Source organism: Geotrypetes seraphini, chromosome 7, assembly GCF_902459505.1.
Source record: "Geotrypetes seraphini chromosome 7, aGeoSer1.1, whole genome shotgun sequence".
In the NCBI taxonomy this organism is placed as follows: Eukaryota; Metazoa; Chordata; class Amphibia; order Gymnophiona; family Dermophiidae; genus Geotrypetes; species Geotrypetes seraphini.
Genome location: NC_047090.1, coordinates 490640 through 515416, shown reverse-complemented (window position 1 = coordinate 515416; position 24777 = coordinate 490640). Strand labels below are relative to the sequence as shown.

The following is a 24777-nucleotide window of genomic DNA, read 5'->3' as shown; positions in this document are numbered from 1 at the left end:
GGCCCACACCCCGTTCTACCTTCAGTCCCGCCCCAGCCTCACCCCCTCAACCTGTTCACTTGGGAGAGCATCTGTGCATGCACTGGTGTGATGCGATGACATCACACACATCGCGTGATGTCACTGCATAGCATCCGCGCATGTGCAGATGCCATCCCGACATCACTCCTAGCTGGAGGCTTTTCAAAACCCGGACAAAGTGCTGGGTTTTGAAAAGCCGTCCAGGCGCCCGGACATGTCCTCTAAAAGGAGGGCATGACCGGAGAAATCCGGACGTCTGGTAACCCTACCTAGGAGCAGCTCATCCCCAGGAAATGTGTAGAAGTAGCTGGTGCCTGTCTAATTCTAAGACTCTCTTGAGCCACTGTTTGTCATCTATGTTCCTCCAGTGGCCAGTAAATAGAGAAATGGCTACCACCATCATCAACCCAAGTGCCTCAAGACATCACTGGTATCACATTGAAGATAGAAGTAATGCCGAGCAAGATGCAGGGAGGTTTCGAGTGTTCTGAAAGATACGCCAGACAATGGCGTACAAAGGATAGGAGGTACCCTGGATGGTGGTGCATCCCATACCCTTCTCCGCCCCCCTCCCCCACTCCTTCCTTGCTCCCACGCCACACTCGCGCCCTCCATACCCACCCCGTACCTCTTTAAATCTTTGCCAGCGCGAACAGCTTCTCCAGCCTGCTGCTCACATTGGCATAGGCTTTCCCTCTGACATTACTTCCTGGCCCTGCAACCTGGAAGTGATTTCAGAGGGAGCCAGGCCAGCATGAGCAGCAGGCTATAGTTGCACTGGCAAAGATTTTAAAGAGGTAGGGGGAAGGGCAGGGAAGGGAGGGCATGTGCGTGGCATGGAGAGGGCAGAGAGATGCCGGCGCACCCCAACAAGATGGCACCCGGAGCAGTCCCAGCCTGCTCTTGCCTACATTTCTGTTCCCCCCCCCCCCCCCCCTAGTGAGCTTTATAGAATTTTTTACCCACCAGGCCAGCAAAGAGAGGAAGAGAAAGAAATAGTTTCTTGGCTATGACCCCCATGTTACTATTCAGCTGCATGCATGGTAAACATGACCACGAGAAATATTTACTGTGACAGAGTATTTATTTTTAAATATGTATGGCGTCCTTATGTGATCAGATCAAAAAGATGTGTTATAAACATGTTTACCTTCTTTTTCACCTGGAAAAAAATATGTGTTCTACCTTATTCTAATCGTGCATAGGTTTAAGAATGGAGAGGAGCTCCTTAATGAACCCAGGTCAAGATACCGCTTGAAGGTAGACGGGAAAAAGCACATTCTGATTATAGATGACGCTAACAAGAACGATACAGCAACTTACTCGGTCATGACGACTGGTGGGCAGTCGGCAGCTAAGCTTAAGGTGGATTGTAAGTGCAATGTCCTCTACCACTTTTGTGCTGAAAAGTCTTTGCAAAATCCTATATTTTCGCTGAATAGATGCGGGGAGTGGTTCTTATGGTGCCTGCAGTTGTTGGAACTGCTAATCTCCACTTTATTTAGCATCTGTGAAAGACTACATAGGCTAAAATGTTGGCTCTCTGGATCGTGGCAATAGACATTAGTCAAAGTTTTTATTTTTTTATTTTTTTGCTGGCGTGCTGGAAAAAGCTCCTTTTATGCACACCTTTGTGCCACAAGTCTATTTTGTTAATCATCCAGCAATGGAGCCCTTTTACTAAGCTGAGCCAAAAGGTAGCCTGAGGTGGTATTAACACAGGGATTTCCCAAATGCAGTGGCCACTTTTACCGCAGTTATAAAATGGTTGCTTTCCCTATTAATGGCCAAAAGGGAGCCCCTACCGCCACCTATTTTTTAGACAGTAGCCTGGCCCTCAAAACGTATGACCCGATTACAGACGGCGGTAGGTGTCATCTGCCATTGGCTGCCATCTGGTAGCCAATCGGGACGCACGTATTTTAAAGAGAAATTGTGCAAGGACGGATGCCAAACTTGTAGGCATCTATAGTGCGTCTACGGAGACACATAGGGATGCTTAACCATGCCCAAGGTGGGGGCATGGGTATGGTTTCACCCGGAAATGGCCTTGGGTGTACTTAAGCATCCCTACTCATTTCTGTAGGTGCGAGACAGACACCTTACATGTAGGCCTGCAAAATGGTGGCCTTCGTGTAAGGCATCAGTTCATCAACACAGACGTGATTCTCTTTACGACGCCAATGTGCGACTGACATGCGAATAGCGGATGCCTCTTAGGCAGCCACCAAGATCGGCATCCTAAAGAGAATCAGGCCCTAATTTAGGATTACTAGATGTCCGGATTTCCACGGACATGTCCTCCTTTTGAGGACATGTCCGGGGGTCCAGACGGCTTTTCAAAACACGGCACTTTGTCCGGGATTTGAACAGCTTTCCAACATAATCGCATCGGATGCAATGTGGTGACAGGGCTGGGGGTGGAACAGGGCAGGAAAGAGGCGGAACTTGGCGGTCCTGGGGGCGTGACCATGGGTTCGGATTTTCCCTAAGGGTTCCTATGCGAACCATGTGCCCATCAGTTACCACCTGGGGATGGAGTTGCGCTGTCCAGTTAGCACTGGGCATGAGGAAAGCACGCACAGACCCAAAAACTACTGTGGGACACCTGAGCTTGCCCTATGGTAGTGGATTTTTACCTGCAATAAGTATGAGTTAGTGGTTACCACAGCTTAGAAAAAGGGCCCCGTTTTCTTGTAATTCCAGAGGTCATAATAAATTGTGCTTAATTCTATCAAAATTTCACATTTTTCAGATTTTATAAATTTAAATGACACCTGCTATAGTAGATGACTGTAAATTAGAGAATGACATGAGAACAAATTTTTCCCCGTCCCGTCCTCGCGAGTTTTCTCACTGTCCCTGTCATTGCCCCATTCCTGAAAGCTCTGCCTTAACTGCACAAGCCTCACACATTTGTGATTTTAAAGTGTTTGAGGCTTGTGCAGATGAGGACGGAGCTTAGACATTGGTGGAATGAGGCATTATGACATCACAATCTGAGCTCTAGAATGATGCTGCTAATGATTTTAAAGAATTTGAAGCTTGTGCAGATGAGGACGGAGCTCAGGCATTGGTGGAATGAGGCATTATGACATCACAATCTGAGCTCTAGAATGTTGCTACTTAGGATTTTAAAGTGTCTGAGGCTTGTGCGGATGAGGACGGAGCTTGCAGGAATCGGGCAGGGACAGGAAAAGAACTCGCCGGGACAAGACCGGAAAATGAGTTCCTGTGGGGACAGGGAAAAATTTGTCCCCCGTGTTATTCTCTACTGTAAATATCTCCATTCGTTGCCTGAGAGAACTGTAGGACAAATTTTTGAAAGCTATGGTCATAGGAATGGTGTAGGGTTACCAGATTTTACATGATTTTACTCTTCTCCTCAGCCCTGCCCAGTTCTACCAGCCCCACCCTGTTTCGCCCAAGTCATGCCCCATTCTGCACCAGCCCTGCCACCCAAACGTCCTCTTCTCGAGCTTGGAGCCACATTTGGAGGGTGTGATGCAATAATGACATGCATGTGTGTGACATCACCGCGTCTCATCTAGGCATGTGTAGATGCTCTCTAGACATGGCCCCAAGCTCAAAGCTTTTCAAAACAAAATGCCGGGTTTTGAAAAGTTGTCTAGATTCCTGGACAGTCCTCTAAAAAGAGGACATGTCCTGGTAAATCCAGACATCTGCTAACCCTAGGATGGTGACATAAAGATGACCAAAAGCAATAACACCCATAAATATAAAGTCATTCTTTTTCACATTAATGTACTGTATTTTTCAGACCATAAGATGCACTTTTCCACCCCCAAAAAGGGGGTGGAAAAGTGTGTGCGTCTTATGGAGCGAATACACCTTTCCCACCTACTCCCGGTACCTTTTCTAAGTTGCGGTGGTCTCCTGCTGGATGGCTATCTTTGGAAGCAGAGTGGCATGACACAGGAGCGTGACCTTTACACTTCCTGCCTGGTCCCGCACCGCTCGGTGATTGGCTGATGTCAGTTCTGCTGCGGGCGGCTTCTGACTGTGGACGGGCTGCTTCGGGTGCGGGCAGATTCTGGCTGTGGGCTGCGGGCAGGCTGCGTCGGGTGCGGGCAGCTTCGGGCTGTGGGCGGGCTGCTTAGCACCAGATGCATCAGACCACCAAACGCACCCCCCTGTAGAGGAAGAAATTTTTTTTCCTTGGTTTTTCCTCCTCTAAACGAGGGTGCGTCTTATGGACAGATGCGTCTTATAGATCAAAAAATATGGTAACTTTGTTAGAAAATTGACCCCATTCTGTATAAATTAGCACTTGATGTGTTTGTTTTGGTTTTATTTAAGTGAGACCACTGAAGGTACTGCAGGCACTGACGGATGTGACTGTGAACGTCGGAAAAGAGCTTAATCTGAAATGTGAGATATCGGAGAACGTGTCGGGGAAATGGTACAAAAATGGTCTACCTGTTCTGGGTAGTGATCGTGTAAAATTATTCCACAAAGGGAGGTAAGTGCCATGAGACATATAAATCTTTCATTTGGTTTCATTTTTCTTGGTCTGTTTTTTTTGGGGAGGGGGTGGGGGGGTTTATGACACTTTTTCACATTACATTTAAAATAAAGAAACCTGCAGCGGAGAACGATGCTAGGAATATGCAGAGACTCTGGAGGTGGATGGTCTTTCTCCTTTTTATTGGATCAAGAGATGGGGGAGGATGGGCTGGAGAGGGCTTCAATGGCTGGGAGGGTGTAGATGGGCTGGAGTAGATTTTGACGGAGATTTCTGCAATTGGAACCCAAGCACAGTACCGGGTAGAGCTTTGGATTCTTGCCCAGAAATAGCTAAGAAGAAAAAATTAAAAAAAATTTAAATTGAATCAGGTTGGGCAGACTGGATGGACCATTTGGGTCTTTATCTGCCGTCATCTACTTTTTACTATACTAGAAGCTACTACTGCTAACCAAAATATAAATGCTCGAAAGGGTCCAGAGAAGAGCGACTAAAATGGTTAAGGGGCTGGAGGAGTTGCCGTACAGTGAGAGATTAGAGCAACTGGGTCTCTTCTGCCTTGAAAAGGGGAGACTGAGAGGGGACATGATAGAAACATTCAAGATAATGAAGGGAATAGACTTAGTAGATAAAGACAGGTTGTTTACCTTCTCCAAGGTAGAGAGAATGAGAGGGCACTCTCTAAAGCTAAAAGGGGATAGATTCCGTACAAATATAAGAAAGTTCTTCTTCACCCAGAGAGTGGTGGAAAACTGGAACGCTCTTCCGGAGGCTGTTATAGGGGAAAACACCCTCCAGGGATTCAAGACAAAGTTAGACAAGTTCCTTCTGAACCAGAACGTGCACAGGTAAGGCTAGACTCAGTTAGGGCACTGGTCTTTGACCTAAGGGCCGCCGTGTGACTGGACTGCTGGGTATGATGGACCACTGGTCTGACCCAGCAGCGGCAATTCTTATGTTCTTATGGACAATAAATGGATAGAGAAAATCCAGACTTCCCTGGAGCAGAGAGCCTGATGGATAGAATTTGAAGCAGTTCCAATTGGTCACTGTCCACTCACAAAGATTTAGCCTACTGCTTTCTCCCATAATTTCACTATAGCTTGTGCTGTCTGTTTGGCATTCTAATTAATCCATCTTACTTGCTGGGTAGTGTTGACACACTGAGGGCTTCCCATGGACTAAAAAATAAATTTTATTTTTTGGTGCTGGGGAACACGTCTGGTGGGGGCATAGAATGGGTGTTTCTACACTAATTCATTAGCAAGTAGGGCATTACGTACTACACGCTAACCAATTAGCACGCGGGCTATTAACCTACAAAATTTGTGGTGGTTAATGGCCACACGCGGAGGGAAAAATTAGTTGCTAGCTTTTACAAAGCTACGGTAGAGGTTTCTATCATGGGACGGCAAGGTAAGTGCTCTGATGCTCACAGAATTCATATGAGTTCCTTGCTAGCCTGCGGTGAAAATCTCTACCATGGCTTTGTAAGAGAAGTCCACTATGTGGCCACTAATACAAAAAATAGGATTTGGGGCTATTTTACCTCTGCAGTAAAAATGGTCTTAGCGCACGCATCCTTTATGTAAAGCGCTACTCCTCCTCTTTTCTGATGTGTCCTGTCCCTTCAGTAGAGCTTGTACCCTGGCAGTTACTATGTCCCGTTTGTTTTCTTCGTTCCACCATGTTTCTGTGATTGCTATGATGTCTAGGTTCTCATCTTTAGCCATGATTTCTAGTTCGCCCATTTTGTTCTTCAGGCTTCTTGCGTTAGTGTACATACAATTTTTTAAGTGAAATCTGTTTTTATTAAGCAACAATCCATAACATATGCAAACAGCAGACAAAAGTGTTGGTATTTGTCGTCCCCCCCAACAAAAGCAAACAGGGCTCCCCACCCCCCAAGAGGACTGGACTCTGATGTCCTCTCAGGTTACAAAGAACCCCCTACCCCCAACCAGTGTACATACAATTTAAGTCTTGATAGATTTGTTTTTTTGTTACTTTCCCTTGCGATTTATTGTTCTTTCTGTCCCCTTCCTGTCCTGTAGACTTCTGTTTATTGTTTCTTTTGTCATCCCCTTGTGGTGCATTCTTATTTTCCTCCTTGCGTTCCTTTCCTTCCTCTTGTTCCATTTTGTCATCCCCTTGTAGTAGACTCGTCCTAACCTCCTCTTGATTCGTCTGGCTCTGTTGGTATTTCATCACCTGTTTTGTGTCTTTGGTGGCTTCCCAGCATTTTCCCCACTCAGTATCCTTTCGGGATACTGTCTTCCGAATCATCGACATCTGGTCAACTGTTGGCTTTCAACTCCTTCTTAGTTTAAAGCTTATTCTATTCCTCTCCTGACATTGTTTGCTAGTAGTCTAGTTCCCACCGTGCTCAGGTGTAGTCCATCTCTCCTGAAGAGATATTCTTGCCCCCAAAACGTTATCCAGTTCCTCATGAAGTGAAATCCCTCTTCTTCACACCATCTCCTCATCCACGCATTTATTGATTGTAGCTCCGTCTGCCTCTTCACATCAGCCCTCAGTACTGGTAGGATCTCTGAGAACGCTATCCTTTGAGTCCTCATCTTCAGCTTTCTTCCCAAGATCTTGAACTGTTCGGTGAGAGTATTCCTGTTATAGTCTCTCCTGGTGACATCATTTGTCCTGACGTGGACTATCACTTCCGTCTCTGCTCCTTCCAGGATCCTATCTTGTATGTCCAAGTACTTAAAGCTACTGTATAGTCTGGTATGTCCACATATACTCTAATGTGAATGTTTGCTTGTAGACCGTTCTGAGCTACTGAGAGGAAGGGATAAAAATCTAAATAAATAAATAAGGCAGAGCTTACAGGAATGGGAGAGAGACAGCAACAAAACTTATGGGGATGGGACGGGGAAATTGAATTCCTGCAGGGATAGGGACAAATTTGTCCCAGTGTCATTCTCTACAAAAAAGTACTACTATTTGTCTTTCTTTGCTAATATGAATTTGAAATAGCACATAAGTTATTTTTAAGGATACTTCAAGAACTTTTTAAACCCGATATTTAGACCACGGGAGACAGCCTGCCTAAGTCCCATGGTTGGCTGTGAGCCTGGATATTCAATGCCAGGCATTTCCAGTGACCAGCATTATGAATACCCAGTTGTTTCTTGACCGACTATAACTTAACTGGTTAATCTGATATTCAGCACTGACTGGTCAAAGATAGGACTGCTGAACTTAGCTAGTCAATGCTGAATATCACACAATATAGCTGGTTAACTTTTAACTGCTAACCCCCAATATTCATCAGATATAACTGGTTATCTCACGCTAAATAGTCACAGATTGCCGGTTAAATGCTATTTAACTGGTCAGTGGCCATTTCTGGCCGGTTAAATAGCTTTGAATATTGGGGGGAGTGTAACCCCACTGGTTTCTATACCAAGTGCACTTATTTGTCTGCAAAATAAATATTTAGGTGAGTATTCAAACACTACAGCCAGTGTTTCTTTTAAATGCCAGCTACGGTATTTAAATTGTCCGTGTGTATTTAATGCTGCTATGTGCAGAATCAGCAGTGCTCAATATACTCATTCAGTGGTGATTGGAGCTACCGATTAGGCTGTCAGTAGAGTTAAGCAAACACATATCTTTCCTTGCATTGACTTGAAATGTTCTGCTCTGTTTAAAATATATGCTATCAAAATGGGTTATTTCTCTGTTTCCAGGATCCACAAGCTAATTATAGATAACGCTCTTATTGAGGATGAGGGCGACTATGTGTTTGTGCCAGACCTCTATTCTGTCAAACTACCATCCAAAGTTCATATCATAGGTAAGCACCTTAAATAATGAAAAGTTATTGATGGATGAAGCTCATGCTTGCTTCATAAGATAATAACACTTTTATTTATTTCAAAATTTCTTGCCCGCCTAACATCTAGGTGGATTACAATTAAATGTAGATAGTTCATTTACAGAAAAGACGACAATTACATCGACACATACATAAGAACATAAGAAGAGCCTTACTGGGTCAGACCAATGGTCTGTCTACCCCAATAGCCCATCCTCACGGTGGCCAATCCAGGTCACTAGTACCTGGCAAAAACTCAAGTAGTAGAAACATTCCATGCTACCGATTCCAGTAACTAAACTAAACTAAAGCTTAACTTTGTATACCGAATCATCATTCTGAGAAGGCTCAACTCGGTTTACAGCAATTAAATAAACAGGGAATGATTTACAAATGATAAATAGAAGATAATAGCAAAATTTCAAAAGAATTAATTTTCAAAATGTTTGGCAACTAGAGTAGTTTTTAAAGATTTATGGAAAAATTGAAACAAACTGGAACTCCTTAAAAAAAAGGGGGGAGATCATTCCAGAGTTGAGAGAGTTTAAAGATCAAAGATTGACTGAAGATCTTGACTCCTTTAATCCCTTTTTTAGAAGGAAGGGAGCGTTTACATTGTTGGCCAATCCAGGTCACTAGTACCTAGCAAAAACCCAAATAGTAGAAACATTTCATGCTACCGATCCAGGGCACGCAGTGGCTTCCCCCATGTCTTTCTCAATAACAGAATAAATAATACTAAATAAATAAAATTCATCCTATTCTGATAAAATGTTCTAGTATCCTTGGGTCTTATGTTCTACAGGTGTCAATAATGACAGGTTGTTAACTGCCACCTAAAGATCATATCATTATTTTACAACCTAATTTTATTTAGGAGTGAATTCTAATTGGCACAAATTCAAAACTCTAAGTTTTCCTTTGAAAAAAGTTTTGAGGGGAAAGGAATTGTATGTTTGTCCTTACAGTCAGTGTAGATCTTGATGACTAAAGCATTGTCACCAACATTGAGGCTAGAGCCTGGCCATGAATGATTTTAAATATTTAAACATAGTTTTAAAATGATTTGAGCCTGATACCTCCTACCCTCAAGACTAGCATCTGTTGTGGTGTTCATTTAAGAGGAAGCTCTGGAATGAAGGTGCATAGGATGAAGGTGAAAGGGGATCAATTCAGAAGTAACCTCAGAAAATTATTTTTAACTGAAAGGGTGGTGAATGCTTGGAGCAGCCTCCTGGTGGAGGTGGTGGAGACAAAAAGTGTATCTGAATTCAAGAAAGCATGGGGAAGTGTTACTAGACATCTGGGAAAACCTGGACTGTCTGGGTACTTAGATGGACTTTTGGATAGCCCCGACCAGTCCTGATGAGTCTGGAAGGCCTCCGAGCATGCACGGATGAAATCATACTCATCTGGCATGCTCAAGGCCCTCCAGACGTGGCTGAAGCTGGTCAGGGAAGAAGAGATGAGGTTCGGGGGCGGGGCTAGAGGCAGAATGGGGCGGGGCTGGAGCAGAACAGGGTCATGTGCCTGGGTTTTTGCTTCTGAAAATATGGTAACCCTAGCATGGGACAAGAATGTTGGATCTCTAAGGGAATGGAGGGGATAGTGGATGGCATGATTGGGCAGACTAAATAGGCCATATGGTCTTTATCTACCTTCATTTTTCTCAGTCATTTTTTTTTTTTTCTAAGGTTTGCATCTGAGCCAGTAGTCGTGGAGTCCTAAAAAGATAGTATTGCAGTAATTGAACTGAGAAAGAATAATTGCTTCTGTGATTGTGCTGTGTAGTGACAGGAGTATGTTTTTATTTATAGATCCACCAAGAATCCACTGGGATGCCCTTAATTACCCTGACAATACCGTGGTAGTAGTGGCAGGCACGAAGCTACGACTGGAGGTTCCAATCACTGGAGAACCAGCTCCAAAGGTTACCTGGACCAGGGGTGAAAAGGTATGGAATGCAAAAAATAACTCCTTTAGTCCATTTCCTGTGCAAATTCATCCGGATACAACCAAGCTCACTCCATGTTTACCTTTGCTGAGCTTCTTAAAATTCAAAAGAGCTTCTTCTCTCTAATCCTTTATTTTGTACTTTAAGAACATAAGAATAGCCATTCTGGGTCGGACCAATGGTCCATCTAGCCCTGTGTTCTGGTTGTCAAAAGAACCTGGCAGAAACCCACTTTGGTCTGCCTTTCAGTGGAGAAGAAAAAGAAAGCATTGAAATATGGGTTCCTGTATGGTGATGGGACAGCAGGCTTGTGGTTTACTTCCACTGCATCTGAGGAAAGTGAAATAGCAGGACTGGGTCGTCCCGATGGCCAGTGTCAACACCTTCTCATAAGGCCATGCTGGGTCAGCAGTGCTATAGAGGCACCTAGCCTTCTCACAGCATCAGCATCACAAAGATTGTATATTAGGGATGTGCCGCTATTTGATGATATATCAACAGTGGCATAGTAAGGAGGGGCAGTCCATCCCAGGCACCGTCTTGATGGGGGCACTGGCACCCATCCTCCTCTCTGCCCGCCCCGCTCCTTTCCTGCCCCCCCCCCACTACCATGCACATGCGCCCTTTCCCATCCCCTGTACCTCTTTAACGTTCCTGGAGTGACCAGGAACCTCAACCTGCTGCTCGCGCCAGCGTCGGCTCTTCCTCCGACATCACTTCCTGGACTGCACCTAGGAAGTGATGTCAGAGGAAGAGCCGACACTGGCACGAGCAGCAGGTTGGGGTTGCTACTCATGCTGGGAACGTTAAAAAGGTGCTGCATGCGCGGCAGGAGGGGGCGGGGAAGGAGCGGGTAGGGGGGTGGCGCCACCGCACCGGGTACCTCTCACTCTCATTACACCACTGTATGTCAATGACATATTCTGTGCTTTTCAAATGAAATGATAGGAAAAAAAACCCTACCCAATATTTAAAACAATTTAGCCAACAGCTGACCGCTTAAATCAGTTGTTCGGGGCTAACTGCTAATACTCAGTGGTACTTAACTAGCTAAGTGCCGCTGAATTTCGCGGTTGGTGCCAAACACAAAGTCAGCTATTTTGGGGGCGTTCCAGCATTTATTCAGCACTTAAGCAGCCAGGGTTAGAGCATGAAAGGAACCACATAAGTGTTTGTCCTATTTTTATGTGATAACCCATGGCCAATTAAGTGATGAACATTGACTTAAGTGGCTATGTGTTAGCCAGCTTAAAAATAATTGAATATTGAAAACCGAAGCACGCTCAGGTCCCAGTTATGAATATCCAGGAATAACATCATCAGTGGTGAGCAAAAGTCTTACTGCCGATGGCTGAATATTGACCCCCAACAGAAACCAATGGGGTGGCCGGCAAACAAACCGAGTTATAGCAAAGACAGCATACACAGCTTTATTAGACAACGGTGTGCCAAAAGTTAGATGACTCGACACGAGTCATGTTTTGGGTCGGGTTGCCAGATTTTCCAATCAGAAAATCCGGACCCCCTAGACCTGCCCCCAGGCCCGCCTACGTCCGCCCATCCCTGCCCTGTAACAACCTAATCCCGCCTCCAGCCATGCCCTAGCCCCGTCCCCCACTGCCTGCTCTTGTCGGGCAGGGAGGAAGTCCGCACATGTGCGGATGCCATGCAGTGACGTCACACGTGACCTCCTCGCATGCACGGACTTCCTCCCTGCCCAACGCCATTTGAGGAGGCTTTTCAAAACCCGGACAGAGTGCCTCCTTTTAGGACTGGTAACCCTATGTTTTGGCCTACTGGCCTGCATCAAAAGTCTAATTTGCCAATGAAAGCAATTTGAGAACAAAGGTCGGGTAGGTCACAAGCAACTAATCTCCATATAAGAACTGTTTAAAAATGGCACCAAGCACTGCTTTTTTGACACATGCAGCAGCAGATTTGCTGGCTTGCAATTAACCCGCTGTCTTATAGCAGAACGATGGCTTTCTCATTCATCTCTTCAAGAATCCGAGTTATGTTTGAACCAGAATCCTAAACTGATTAATTCACTGATTAATTCCACCAGTTCTGCAAGAGTTTTTGACCTCACAGGTTGGGTTTACAAATGTATTAGTGTATTAACGTATGGTAAACATAGGTGTAGGTCCACATCGGTATGCAATGCATGACTTAGATGCAAGCGTTTAGACCAGCTAAAACCAAACCTAAGTGCCTGCACCTAAGTTATGTGCACATGGGCTTATTCTAAAACAATGCACCTAACTTTTAGGAATAACATAGTAAATGACGGCAGATAAAGACCCAAGTGGTCCATCCAGTCTGCCCAACCATACCTGCTCCATAAAGTAATTATTTAGCTTAAAATAAATGATCCGTTTTCTTGGGCCAGAGACCCAGAGCCCTGCCCAGTAGTGTGCTTAGGTCCTATCTACTGGAGTCTCCATCAAAGCTCACTCCAGCCCATCTTAACCATCCCAGCCATCCAAACCTTCCCTAGCCCATCCTCAACTGAATGTTATTCACCCCATCAGATCCCATCTTCTCTCCCTCCTTTCCCATTCAAGTGCATCCACTGCCATCTTCCCCCACCCCTCCATCCCATTAGGGAACTCATTTGGCCTCGACTCTGGCCTTCTGTCCCTTCTTAATCAAATGTCTCTACTCCGAAGCCATTTCTTGTCCCAAATCTAGTACCCCATCAAGCATACCTGGGTTCTAGAAACTCTTCTCATGATCCTTCACTTACAAGGTGCCCCCCCCCCCCTATGTCCGAAAACTCAAATGTACTCTATGGGTTAATACAGCAGGCAACCCTTTCCCCAAGTCAGTGGCTACATATGCCCCCAATCTGACCCTTCCCACCCATCTCCCTTTGCAACTGATGCATTCTTTTTACAGAATCCTGCTTTCTGTGTTATGCATGTAACTTTCAATTAACTCCAATTAGCGTCCATTTCGATGTGTCACTTGCCAATTAGTGTGGATCCAGCTGTCAGGACTGTCATTATACATTAAGCTTTGGTGCATGCAAATATATGAATTTTGTATATAGCTGCCAGATTAGAATCGGCAAAAAAGAGGCCCCAGGCAGTTTAGCAGAATTCAACTAATATTGTCAAGGTAGTCACTGTAACTAGGTGCTTTCTCCTTTGCTAATTTCTGTTTGATACTTTTGATTCCTAGTGGATCACAGAGACGGGTGGCCGAGTACGTGCGGAATCTTTCTCCGACAGCGCCCTTCTGATTATTGACATAGCTGAGAAGGAAGACACAGGCATGTACAGGATGCTGGTAAAGAATGAGGCCGGCCAAGCATCAGCTGAGATCAAAATAAAAGTAGTTGGTACGTAGGATATAAGGTATTAATTAGAGCTGCATTTTGCTTAACATTTTTTCATCACAATTCATCTCACAAGTAAAGATCTTTTATTTACCACTGCAGTTCCTTGGGACTCTGGTTAAGTCACTTAACCCCCCTCCATTGCTCCAGGTATAATACCATGTTTCCCCGAAAATAAGACAATGTCTTATATTCATTTGGGACCCAAAAAAGGCACTAGGTCTTATTTTCGGGTTGGGCTTATTTTTTTCATGTACATGATCATCTCTCCCTTCCTCTCCTTCACCCCAATTCTTCCTCTTTGCTTTCCCCTATATGTACAACATCTTTCCTCCCCTCTCACCCATCCCCTTGTGCCTTCCCTCTGCAGCATCTTTCTATCCCTCCATCCCCCTGTGCAGCAGAACCCTTGCCCATCTTCCATCCTTCCCTCCCTCCCATCCCCCTGTGCACAGAACTCTTGCCCAGCTTCCATCCTTCCCTCCCTTCCATCTCTCGTGCAGCAGAACCCTTGAGTACCTGCCCCCGCTGCGCAGCCAAACCACGGAATCCCTGCTGACCCTCCATCCTTCCCTCCTAACCGATCTTCACCGACCGCAACCATAAATACCTTCCGGCAGAGAAGCATCAGGCCAGCAGCACTCACAGGCAGCTCTGCAGCCTTCTCGCTGGGGCCTTCTGTGTGCCGCGTTACTGATGATGTCATCAGTACACAGAAGGACCTAGAGAGAAGGCCGCGAAGCAGCCTGTGAGTGCTGCTGCTCACTCCTCTGCCGGAAGGTATTTATGGTTGTGGTTGGCGGGGATCGGTTGGGAGGGAAGGATGGAGGGTCAGTGTGGGTTCTGCGGTTCGGCTGTGTGGTGTGGGCGGGTCAGGGGGAAACACAGCTGCCTACAACTAAGGCTTATTTTCGGGGATAAGGCTTATATTAAGACCTACCCCAAAAATCATGCTAGGGCTTATTTTGGGGGAGGTCTTATTTTCGGGGAAACATAGTGGATAGACTGCTTTGGCTGTAGACACAGAAAGGCAGTACATCAAATCCCATCCTCCTTCCCTTCCATAAAGGACTGATAATCTCCCTTCCTCTCACCCCCAGATCACCCTCTTGACAGTAGCGTAGTAAGGGGGGTGAGGGGGGAGACTGCTTCTGGCACTAGCTGGGAAAGGGTGCCGGCACCTCTCTTCCCCCACTCCTTCCCACTCCTCCCCCATCACGCATGTGCCTTTACCTCCCTCCCACTGTACCTCTATCTCTTCACTGGCAGGAGCAGCAGCTTCAACTTACTGCTCACGCCGGCTTCAGTGCTCCCCTCTGATGTTACTTCCAGGTCCCGCGACTAGGAATTGACATTAGAAGGAGAGCCCACACTGTTGCGGGCAAGAAGTTGTAGATAAGAACATAAGCAGTGCCTCTGCTGGGTCAGACCAGAGGTCCATCGTGCCCAGCAGTCCGCTCACGTGGCGGCCCATCAGGTCCAGGACCTGTATAGTAATCCTCTATCTATATCCTTCTATCCCCTTTTCCTTCAAGAAGTTATCTAATCCCTTCTTGGACCCCAATACCGTACACTGTCCTATTACCCCCTCTGGAAGCGCATTCCAGGTGTCCACCACCCTTTGGGTGAAGAAGAACTTCCTAGCATTGGTTCTAAATCTGTCCCCTCTTAATTTTTCAGAATGCCCTCTCGTTCTTGTATTTATCGAAAGTTTGAAGAATCTGTCCCTCTCCACTTTCTCTATGCCCTTCATGATCTTGTAAGTCTCTATGATGTCCCTCTAAGTCTCCTCTTTTCTAGGGAAAAGAGCCCCAGTTTCTCTAATCTTTCAGCATATGAAAGCTTTTCCATACCTTTTATCAAACGTGTCGCTCTTTTCTGAACCCTCTCAAGTATCGCCATATCCTTCTTAAGGTACGGTGACCAATATTGGTTGCAGTACTCCAGATGCGGGCGCAGGCAGAGAAAAGGACGAGGGGGATGCCACCACCTCAGATGCCTCACACCCTCGCTATGCCAGTGCCCCTTGGCCATAGATCCTACTGGTGGCCTCTCCACTTCTGCTCGCGGTCTACATTTCACTCCCTTTTCTGTACCCACAATTTGGCATCTGCCACCTCCCCCTCCCCCCTCCACTGGTCTACCTTAAAAGTGGTCTCCTTTTGGTCCTTGGCAGTGGTAGTCTTGCACATACTCCGCCTGCAGCCTGCTCCAAATCTTTCCCTCTGGCCCTTCCTGCCTCCTCTGACATCACTTCCGGTTTCTGCACAGGCCAGATCAGTCAGAGGAAAAGCTCCGTGCAGCAAATCTGCAATGTTGCCTCTGCCATGGAGCAACAGAACACCATCTGTAAAGCAGATCAGTGCAAGGGACTGACGATGTTGAATTATGGCTGGGGGAAAAGTTGCTGGATTGCAATTAATCACAGAGTTAACTGCGATTAACTTGCAGCCCTAGTATTAATTAGAGCCTGATTAATTAAGGCTATTTTTTTCATTCTGTAGGATAAACGCTTAGTAAATCAGGCTCTAAGTCTCAGGTTTTTGATACCCTTTTTCTAAGCATGGTAAGTACAAAGCCTGCGCGGTATATGTAGGTGGCATGTCCAGAAGGCATAAAAATGACTTTATTATTATTAATATACCAATTATATCCTAAGTGGTTTACATTCAGGTACTTTATCATATTTCCCTATCTGTCCCAATGGGCTCAAACTCTATCTAGTGTACCTGGGGCAATGAGGAGATTAAGTGACTTGCCCTGGGTCACAAGGAGCAGCGAGGGATTTGAACCCACAATCTCAGGGTGCTGAGGCTGTAGCTTTAACCACTGCACCACACACAAAATGACTCTCTCAAATGTACATCAGTGTATGAAACAATTAAGATACTTCATGGTCATAGGTGGCTTAAGAACAGTAATTAAACCACTGAAAAACATAAAGGGGAAATTGAGCTTAGGCACAATGTTATAAATATAGGATATTATCATTTGCATGTCAAACTGCCAGAAATGGGACCAGGTTTCAGTAGGCATAAATGCTGGCAACCAAGGTTAGGCATGGGAATCTACTCTTGTGCTACTCTAAAAAGGGCTGTTAACATGGAACACCCTTTATAGAATACTGGTCTAGGGGGGAATGCTTTAAATGGCGCACAAAGATAGGAGGCAGAATGATCATTGTCTCTGAACACATGTTAGTACTGAATATGCATGAGATGGATTTGTATGCATTACCTCCATTCTATGACACACGACCTACTGCTGCTGGAACAATGGTCAAAAACTTGGCAGCTAGGCTTCAATGCTAAAAAATGCAAGATAATGCACTTGGGCAGGAGAAACCCCCGTAGAACTTATGTACTAAATGGTGAGACCTTGGTTAGAACTATGGCGGAACGCGATCTAGGAGTGATCATTAGCGAGGATATGAAGGTTGCCAATCAAGTGGAGAAGGCTTCCTCCAGGGCAAGACAAATGATGGGGTGTATCCGTAGAGGTTTCGTCAGCAGGAGACCTGAGGTTATGATGCCGTTGTACAGAGCCATGGTGAGGCCTCACTTAGAGTACTGTGTTCAGTTTTGGAGCCCACACTACCGAAAGGACGTGCTGAGGATCGAGTCGGTTCAGCGAACGGCCACCAGGATGGTCTTGGGGCTCAAGGATCTCACGTATGAAGAAAGACTAAAGAAGTTGCGGCTGTACTCACTTGAGGAAAGAAGAGAACGGGGAGATATGATTGAAACGTATAAGTACATCACGGGACGCATCGAGTCAGAAGATGATATCTTCTGGCTCATGGGACCCTCAACCACCAGAGGGCATCCGCTGAAAATCAGGGGAGGGAAGTTTCATGGCGATCCCAGGAAGTACTTCTTCACCGAAAGAGTGGTGGATCATTGGAACAGACTCCCACCCCAGGTGATAAAGGCCAGTAGCGTAACGGATTTTAAGAAAAAATGGGATACTCACGTGGGATCTTTAAGGGAGTAAATTCAGGGGGGGGATACTTGGAATGGGCAGACTTGGTGGGCTATAGCCCTTTTCTGCCGCTTTTTCTATGTTTCTATGTTATGTAAATCTATCTCATGCATATTAACTGTAGGTATATTGCAAATTTGACTGGCTAGGTATGTCCTGAGGACTACACTACGAGCAAAAACAAGGTTTTAGGGGGAGGGTATTAGTACCCACAAGTTCTTTTGATTCCTCTTCATATGGTCAGCATAGTAAAAGCTTCTTTACCTCCCTTGGAAAGATTTATTGATTTTTTTTTTTTTAATTCAGTTTTCTATACTGTTCTCCTAGGGGAGCTCAGAACGATTTATATGAATTTATTCAGGTACTTAAGCATTTTTCCCTGTCTGTCCCGGTGGGCTCACAATCTATCTAATGTACCTGGGGCAATGAGGGATTAAGTGACTTGCCAAGGGTTACAAGGAGCAGCGTGGGTTCGAACCCACAATCTCAGGGTGCTGAGGCTGTAGCTTTAACCACTATGCCCCAAAACTGACATATAGCGTATTCCTGTGATAATTATTTAAATCTCTCAGTTCATCCATAGTGTATTACCTTTCAGTTAATTCAGGGAACACCACTAAAACAATATGAGAATATTTTTTTTAATTTATTTAAAATATTTATATCCCGCAAATCCAACAGCGCTACATGGGTTCCAAAGTTACATACATAAGCCAATAAAATACAACACATACAATAACAAACCATCACCAAACAAAGCCAAGAAAAAACTACACTCGGTAACAACAAATTTATAACATCATGAAAACTACATAATAAAAAAGCATGTCATACAACTTTCCAAAAAAGGTATTCAATAAGACCCATCTCAAACAAATTTATAACCTCATAAACCGACATGCAAATAAGGCTGTTATGGTATATTTACTGAAAATGATAAATCTATATTATCTATGACAATCAAGATTATTTTATCTCATTTGAAACAGATGTCCCAGATCCTCCTCCACAACCTGAAGTTCCTGAAGTGGGAGAAGACTGGTGCATTATGCACTGGGATCCTCCAGCGTACGATGGCGGGTGTCCCATCTTAGGTAAACAAGTGGATCCTTTTCAGTGAAAAGCTGAGTCTGTTTGAATGACGTCAATTTCCTAGGTTCTCCTTGTTTCACAGATTTCAGATTGTACTACCGATCCTGATTTTCTATTTTGGTCCGTTAGGTTATTTCATTGAAAGGAAAAAGAAGCAGAGCTCCAGGTGGATGAGACTGAACTTCGACCTCTCTAAAGAGACAACCTTCGAACCCAAAAAAATGATTGAAGGTGTAGCTTATGAAGTCCGTGTATTTGCTGTTAATTCGATAGGCACTTCCAAACCAAGTTTACCCTCAAAAGCTTTTGTTCCCTTAGGTGAGTAACCATGTTGATCTTTGGAAAGTAAGCCTGTGTGAAAAAAAATATCCATTACCGTATGACATCAAGTATTTCTAGTTTTGTCTAATAGTGTCAGGCATAATATACTGTTGGAAAAATAGAGAACGAAAGAAGTGGAAAATCACTGGACTAACCCCCTCTAGGGGGCATGAAAAAACATTTGCTCCATTTAGGGCACCTTTTACTAAGCTGCGATAGCAGTTTTAGCGCGCGTGCTAGGTGCTAACATCAGCATTGAGCTGGCGTTAGTTCTAGCCGCATAGCGCAGGTTTAGCGCATGCTAACATTCTGCGCGTGCTAAAAACGCTATCGCAGCTTAGTAAAAGGAGCCCTTTTTTAAAAAAACTTTATTAATTTTCAAGTATGAACAGTGCAATATATATATATCCCTTTTACTAATCAATAAAGTAAAACATACTTATTTCTAGTACTATAAAATACCACCCCACCCCCCATCCTGGATGTGCATGGAAAACAAACCTATATTAAAGATAGATATTGGTTATATAGATGCAATAAAAGCTGCCAATGGGCCCCACACTAATTTAAATGCCTTATTGTTCCCTAACAATTTCGCATTCATTTTTTCATATTTGTAACTAGAGCATAAGTTTGCCCACCAGAAAGGGAAGTTGAGAAGATCAGAGCTCTTCCAATTTCTAGTTATCATCTGAATGGCTATCCCTGTCATAATCAAGAATAGCCGACATTTATAATGATCCATTGGGGGCTTGACATGCACATATGACCATCTCATACATCAGTGGAAATGTTGAATCGAGTATTTCATTAATCTGTCCCCATATCGACTTCAGAAGCTGAGTATCAGAGGACAATAGAACAGCATATGATCCAGTGTCCCAATGTCTAGTAAAAGGAGCCCTTAATGTGCCGGAGATAAAAAAAAAAAAAGTTTGAGAGACACTGGTATACTATATTAAAAATGGCACTTATATCCAGAAAAAGAAGCAGCCATTTTTGAAAAAAAAAAAAAATATATATATATCATAATAGCTTTCTACTTCTTTGCTTATTGTCTTTTTGTTTGTTTTTAATGAACGTCACTCATCGCTCATCACTCTTTTTTTATTTTTTTATTTTTAGCTGTAACTAGTCCCCCCACAATGCTGGTTGTTGATGAAGTCACTGATTCATCAGTTACAATGAAATGGAGGCCACCAGACCATATTGGTGCTGCAGGCTTAGATGGATATGTGGTAGAGTATTGTTTTGAAGGAGGTAAGTGCCCACAATTACAACGCTAATGAACAGCCAATTATTGCATTATGTTGCATGTGCAACTGATTTTATTCCATATATTGTGTATACCACTTTGTAGCATTTGAAGGTAAGCATGTGGAATTCAGGATCAAATGGAGAAAATTTGGGGAAGTTATGTAGAATTGCTCCACTATGGGCCTTGTCTGTAGCTAGACAAGAGTTTTGTTAGGATACTGTTTTTAAATGACATGTATTTTGTTCCTCTGATACGTTCTTGCAGTGGTGTCATCATCACCTAGTGGATTTGGATATCTATCAAAAAAAAATCAAGTCATCAAAATAATATTCTACGTACTGTAACAAAATAAACTTTTACTAAATGCATGTATTGGTTTCAAAAGATTTAACTGGCTATTTTTTTTACCTACAAAATGATTTAACGTTTTACTAAAATGTAATGAAAATTTCCCTTTCCGTGTAATCCTCATAAAGTTACATTAACTTCTGTTCTACTAATTTGCATCTGTTTAAATTTTGTAGAAGTTTGTGTAGGTTCACCAGATGGCTCCATGAACACTGGGGTATTTTCCTCCATTCCAGACTTTTTGGCCCGGATTCTGTATGGGACACCCAGTCACAGAAGCCCCCTAAGCGGCTTTTGAGAATCGCACAAGGGAGATCCCTTACTGCGATAAGCTCAGCGGCTGCGGCTACTTACAATGTAGGCCAGCACTTTGCTGGCCTATATTGTACGTGTCTGCCGCAGGCCTAGGGAGGTACGTACGGCCACCTAGACCTGCCTAAGGCTACTTCCAGGCCAAGGCACGCCCACGCCTAACCGTAGACGAGCTTAGGCAGGCTTGCGCATCTCCCTAGGCTCCTGGAGATGCCTCCAATGTAGGTAACCTGCCTCGAGAGGTTTTTCTTCAAAAAAAGTGCATCATGATTGGCTGGTTAGACAGCAGTTGGCCACCTACAATTGGGACCCCATTTATAGAATTTGGCCCTTTGTTTTAATTGCCTTCTTGAGTAGTCAGTGATTTGTGATTGTAGTCCCCCAGTTGACTACAACTTCCAGAATGATTGAGTGTCGCACAGAATAGAAATGTCTTTGTTCATGGAGCCATTTGGCCACACAAGCCTTGTCCTATGCAGGCTGCTCCTCCCCTAAATGCTTTGTGTAGAAAAAAAATATGTCTGAGCCTAGTCCATCTTCGGCAGGAGCACCCAACAAGCAGAAAAAGCCAGATTTTACAGAGAAGGAGCTGGATGTTTTGGTGCAGAATGTCACCGAATTTGGGCCCCAGCTGTGTGGAGCTCTCTCTGCCAAAACCACAAAGGCGGAGAAAAACAAAATCTGGGCAGATATCCAGGCCAAAGTTAACGCTGTGGGGGGCAATAACAGGTCCGTTGCAGAGGTCAAAAAGAAGTGGCTCGATTTGAAGAAACAGACCAAGGACAAGCTGGGCGATGAGGAAGGAAAGGCGCCAGGGGCAGGTGAAGCAGGTTCTACGACCCCAGAATTGACGCCTCTAGAGAAGCGTGTAGAACGCATGATAGAGCTTGAAAATTCGGAGGGGATCCCAGGACTAGATGACGACTTGGATGACCTACTGGATGAAGGTAAATGAGATATTTTGATCTTAGGCCTCCTTTTACGAAACTGCGATAGCAGTGTCTAGCGCGGGGAGCCGCGCTGAATGTCCCACGCTGCTCTCGATGCTCATAGAGTTCCTATGAGCATCGGGAGCAGCGCAGGCCACTCAGCGGGGCCTACTGCGCTAGAAATTGCTATTGCATTTTTGTAAAAGAGGGGGTTAATGTTTCTCTCTTCCAACTGAAATCTTCCTCAGGGCCGTGCTTGTGCCAGTTCTTGGTTTTTAAATTCAGTCACAAAACACCCTAGTGAAGGTTTTATTTTCTGAAGCATGACATATTCTGGCATTATTTTTAAAAGCATGATAAGATCCCCCAAATTTATGGAAGACATCAGTTCCTCCCCCCCCCAAAAAAAAAAAATTAAGATATAACATGTACTGTAAATAACTTCAGCTGAAACACAGCCTGTGTTGAATCCTGTATTTCTACCGTAAAGAGCTATTTTTCTATATGTTCCACTTGTCTGCCTGGTGTGTCTTATTACCAGTGGCATATTTAGGGGGCAGGGGACAGATTGCCCCAGGTGTTGTTATAATAGGGGCGCAGGTGCTGGCGCCTGTCTTCCTCTCTGTGTCCCCCTCTCCCCCGTGTACCTTTTAAAATGGTTACCTGCGCTTGCAGCATCTTCCACTTGCCGCTCGCGCCAGTCTCGGCTCCCTTCTGAGGTCACGTCCTAGTCGCGGGACCAGCACATGAAGTCAGAAGGGAGCCAAGGTTGGCATGAACTACAGGAGGAATATGCTGCTCGCGTCGGTGAGCATTTCAAGAGGTACATGGGGGGAGGGAGCACTCAAACGGTGCAGCGGTATATTAAAATTTTAATAAACTTGATGCCAACCTCCCTCATTACGCCACTATCTTTTACCCTTGCTTGCTTCACATGGGATTCTCTTGGTTTTCTATTTTGGCTGCGCAGGTGACAAGAAGCCGTTTACCGAGGAGGAGCTGAATGTTCTAGTGGAGAACATTGACAAACTTGGGCCCAAGCTGTTTAGTCCTGACACCAGCAAAGAAGAGAAAGAGAAGCTATGGAAAGACATCCAGGACAAAATTAATGCCGTAGGGGGCAATGATAGGTCCATCCCGGAAATTAAAAGAGCCTGGAGAAAGCTCAAAAAAACCACCAAGAAAAAACTGGCCAAGCTGCATGCCGTACATCCGGAGAAAGATGATACTGATAAAGATAAAGGCGACAAAGATGAAGAAAGTATTCCTGAGCAAGATAAACTGACAAATCTAGAGAAACGTGTTGAGGCCATATTACATATAAAAGGGATGGATGCGGACGATATCGTTGAGGAAGTGCCTGAGGAAGGTAAACAAGATATTGTGATCTGTAAATATGATTTTGTGGTCAGATTGTACGACTGATACCTTCCTCAAGGGGAAGTCTGTTCTATTCCTTACTATTTAACTGTAACAGGAAAGCATCCAGAGACCAGGGGCCAGATTTCCCATGAAACATAGTGGGTATGTGCCTAGGGCAGGGGTTGGGCCATTCACAGCCAATCATGTTGTCAGGATATCCACCATGAATATGCAGGAGATAAATTTGTATGCATCACCGCCATTGGATGTAAATCTATCTCATGCTTATCCATTGTGGGTATCCTAAAAAAACCTGAATGTCTAGGTGTGTCCTGAGGACTGAGGCCCAGATTCTCTAATAGCGCCGGTAAAATACGTCGGGTTGCTACAGTGCTGGCAAATTGTCCGATTTCAAAACAGCGGTTGATGTTAAATCAATTTTGCATGCAAATGAGTTTCACAGAGATCTGTCAGAATCTTGGAAACCCAGACTCCCCTACAGTCCTAACTCCCCTGTGAATATTGTCAGCAGGAGGAATGCCCACTCCCTCATGCTTCAGCCACCCAGACCCCTTCCATACTCCCAACCCCCACCGCAAAGATCATGGCCATCTTGACCCCCCCCCCATGTACCCACCCCGTCCCCTTACCTTATGCAGAAGAAGACAGCAGGAATGATGCCCAGTCCCTCCTGCCGACAGGCCCTGATTGGCTCAAACGCCTAAGGCCCCTCACAGGGGCGGGCCATAGGCACCTGAGCCAATCAGAGCCTTAGGCCCCTACCTAGTGCATCCTGGGATATGCTGGGAGGAACCTAAGGACCTGATAATCTCAGGTGCCTAAGGCCCATCCTGGTGCATTCCAGGATGCACCAGGAACTGGAAGACCTGCCATTTTGACATCACTCCTGCTGTCTTCTTCTGTATAAGGTATGGGGACGGGGTGAGGGCATGTAGGGGTCTGGGTAGCCAGAGCAGGAGGTAGTGGGTATCCCTCCTGTCGACAATCTTCATACGAGGGGGGTTGGGAGTTGGGAGAGTGGGGAGATTCGTGTGGCTACAGTCTTTGTGGGGGGTAAGGAGTGGGCTGGGGGTCTATGTGGCTGAGGCAGAAGGGAGTGGGCATCCATCCTGCCAATGATCTTCATGGGGGTAAGAGTTGGGGGGGGTCGAGGCATGAGGGAGTGGGCATCCCTCCTATCGATCTACGCGGGGGTTCGAGAGGTCTGGGAGTCCATGGCTGAGGCAAGAGAGACGAGCATAAGATGCGCTTTTAATACACGCGTTTATGGCAGACCTGGCAGTTGCACAGTTACCAACAGGTCTAAATTTCGGGGTGTTAGAAGTCGGCGCTAGATTTTGTGCATCCTTAAGCGATGTCAGGGCATCAGTCGGGGTGCTCATTTTTAACCTTGTTTTAACCCTAATCACCTCGTTTGCATAGCAGATTCGGAGGCTGCAACAAATGCAACGGAAAAGCCCGCGGTGAACCATTGTATACTTCAGTCGGTAAATTACTTCAATGCTAAACCAGTT

At 45.0% G+C, this 24777-nt stretch overlaps 1 protein-coding gene across 3 annotated transcripts in view; it reads left to right on the top strand.

Moving 5' to 3' along the window:
- Positions 1–24777, top strand: part of MYBPC1 (myosin binding protein C1) — a 216669-nt gene that overhangs the window by 130356 nt on the left and 61536 nt on the right. For 2 of the 3 annotated variants that reach the window (XM_033952330.1, XM_033952329.1), the window contains exons 17-26: positions 1227–1393; positions 4342–4504; positions 8218–8324; positions 10163–10299; positions 13483–13642; positions 18610–18714; positions 18842–19030; positions 20159–20293; positions 21497–21898; positions 22851–23249. In XM_033952330.1, the coding sequence (XP_033808221.1) occupies positions 1227–1393; positions 4342–4504; positions 8218–8324; positions 10163–10299; positions 13483–13642; positions 18610–18714; positions 18842–19030; positions 20159–20293; positions 21497–21898; positions 22851–23249 (1964 nt within the window). The remainder of the gene's footprint in view (positions 1–1226; positions 1394–4341; positions 4505–8217; positions 8325–10162; positions 10300–13482; positions 13643–18609; positions 18715–18841; positions 19031–20158; positions 20294–21496; positions 21899–22850; positions 23250–24777) is intronic. The other variant, XM_033952331.1, reaches the window with a different exon arrangement.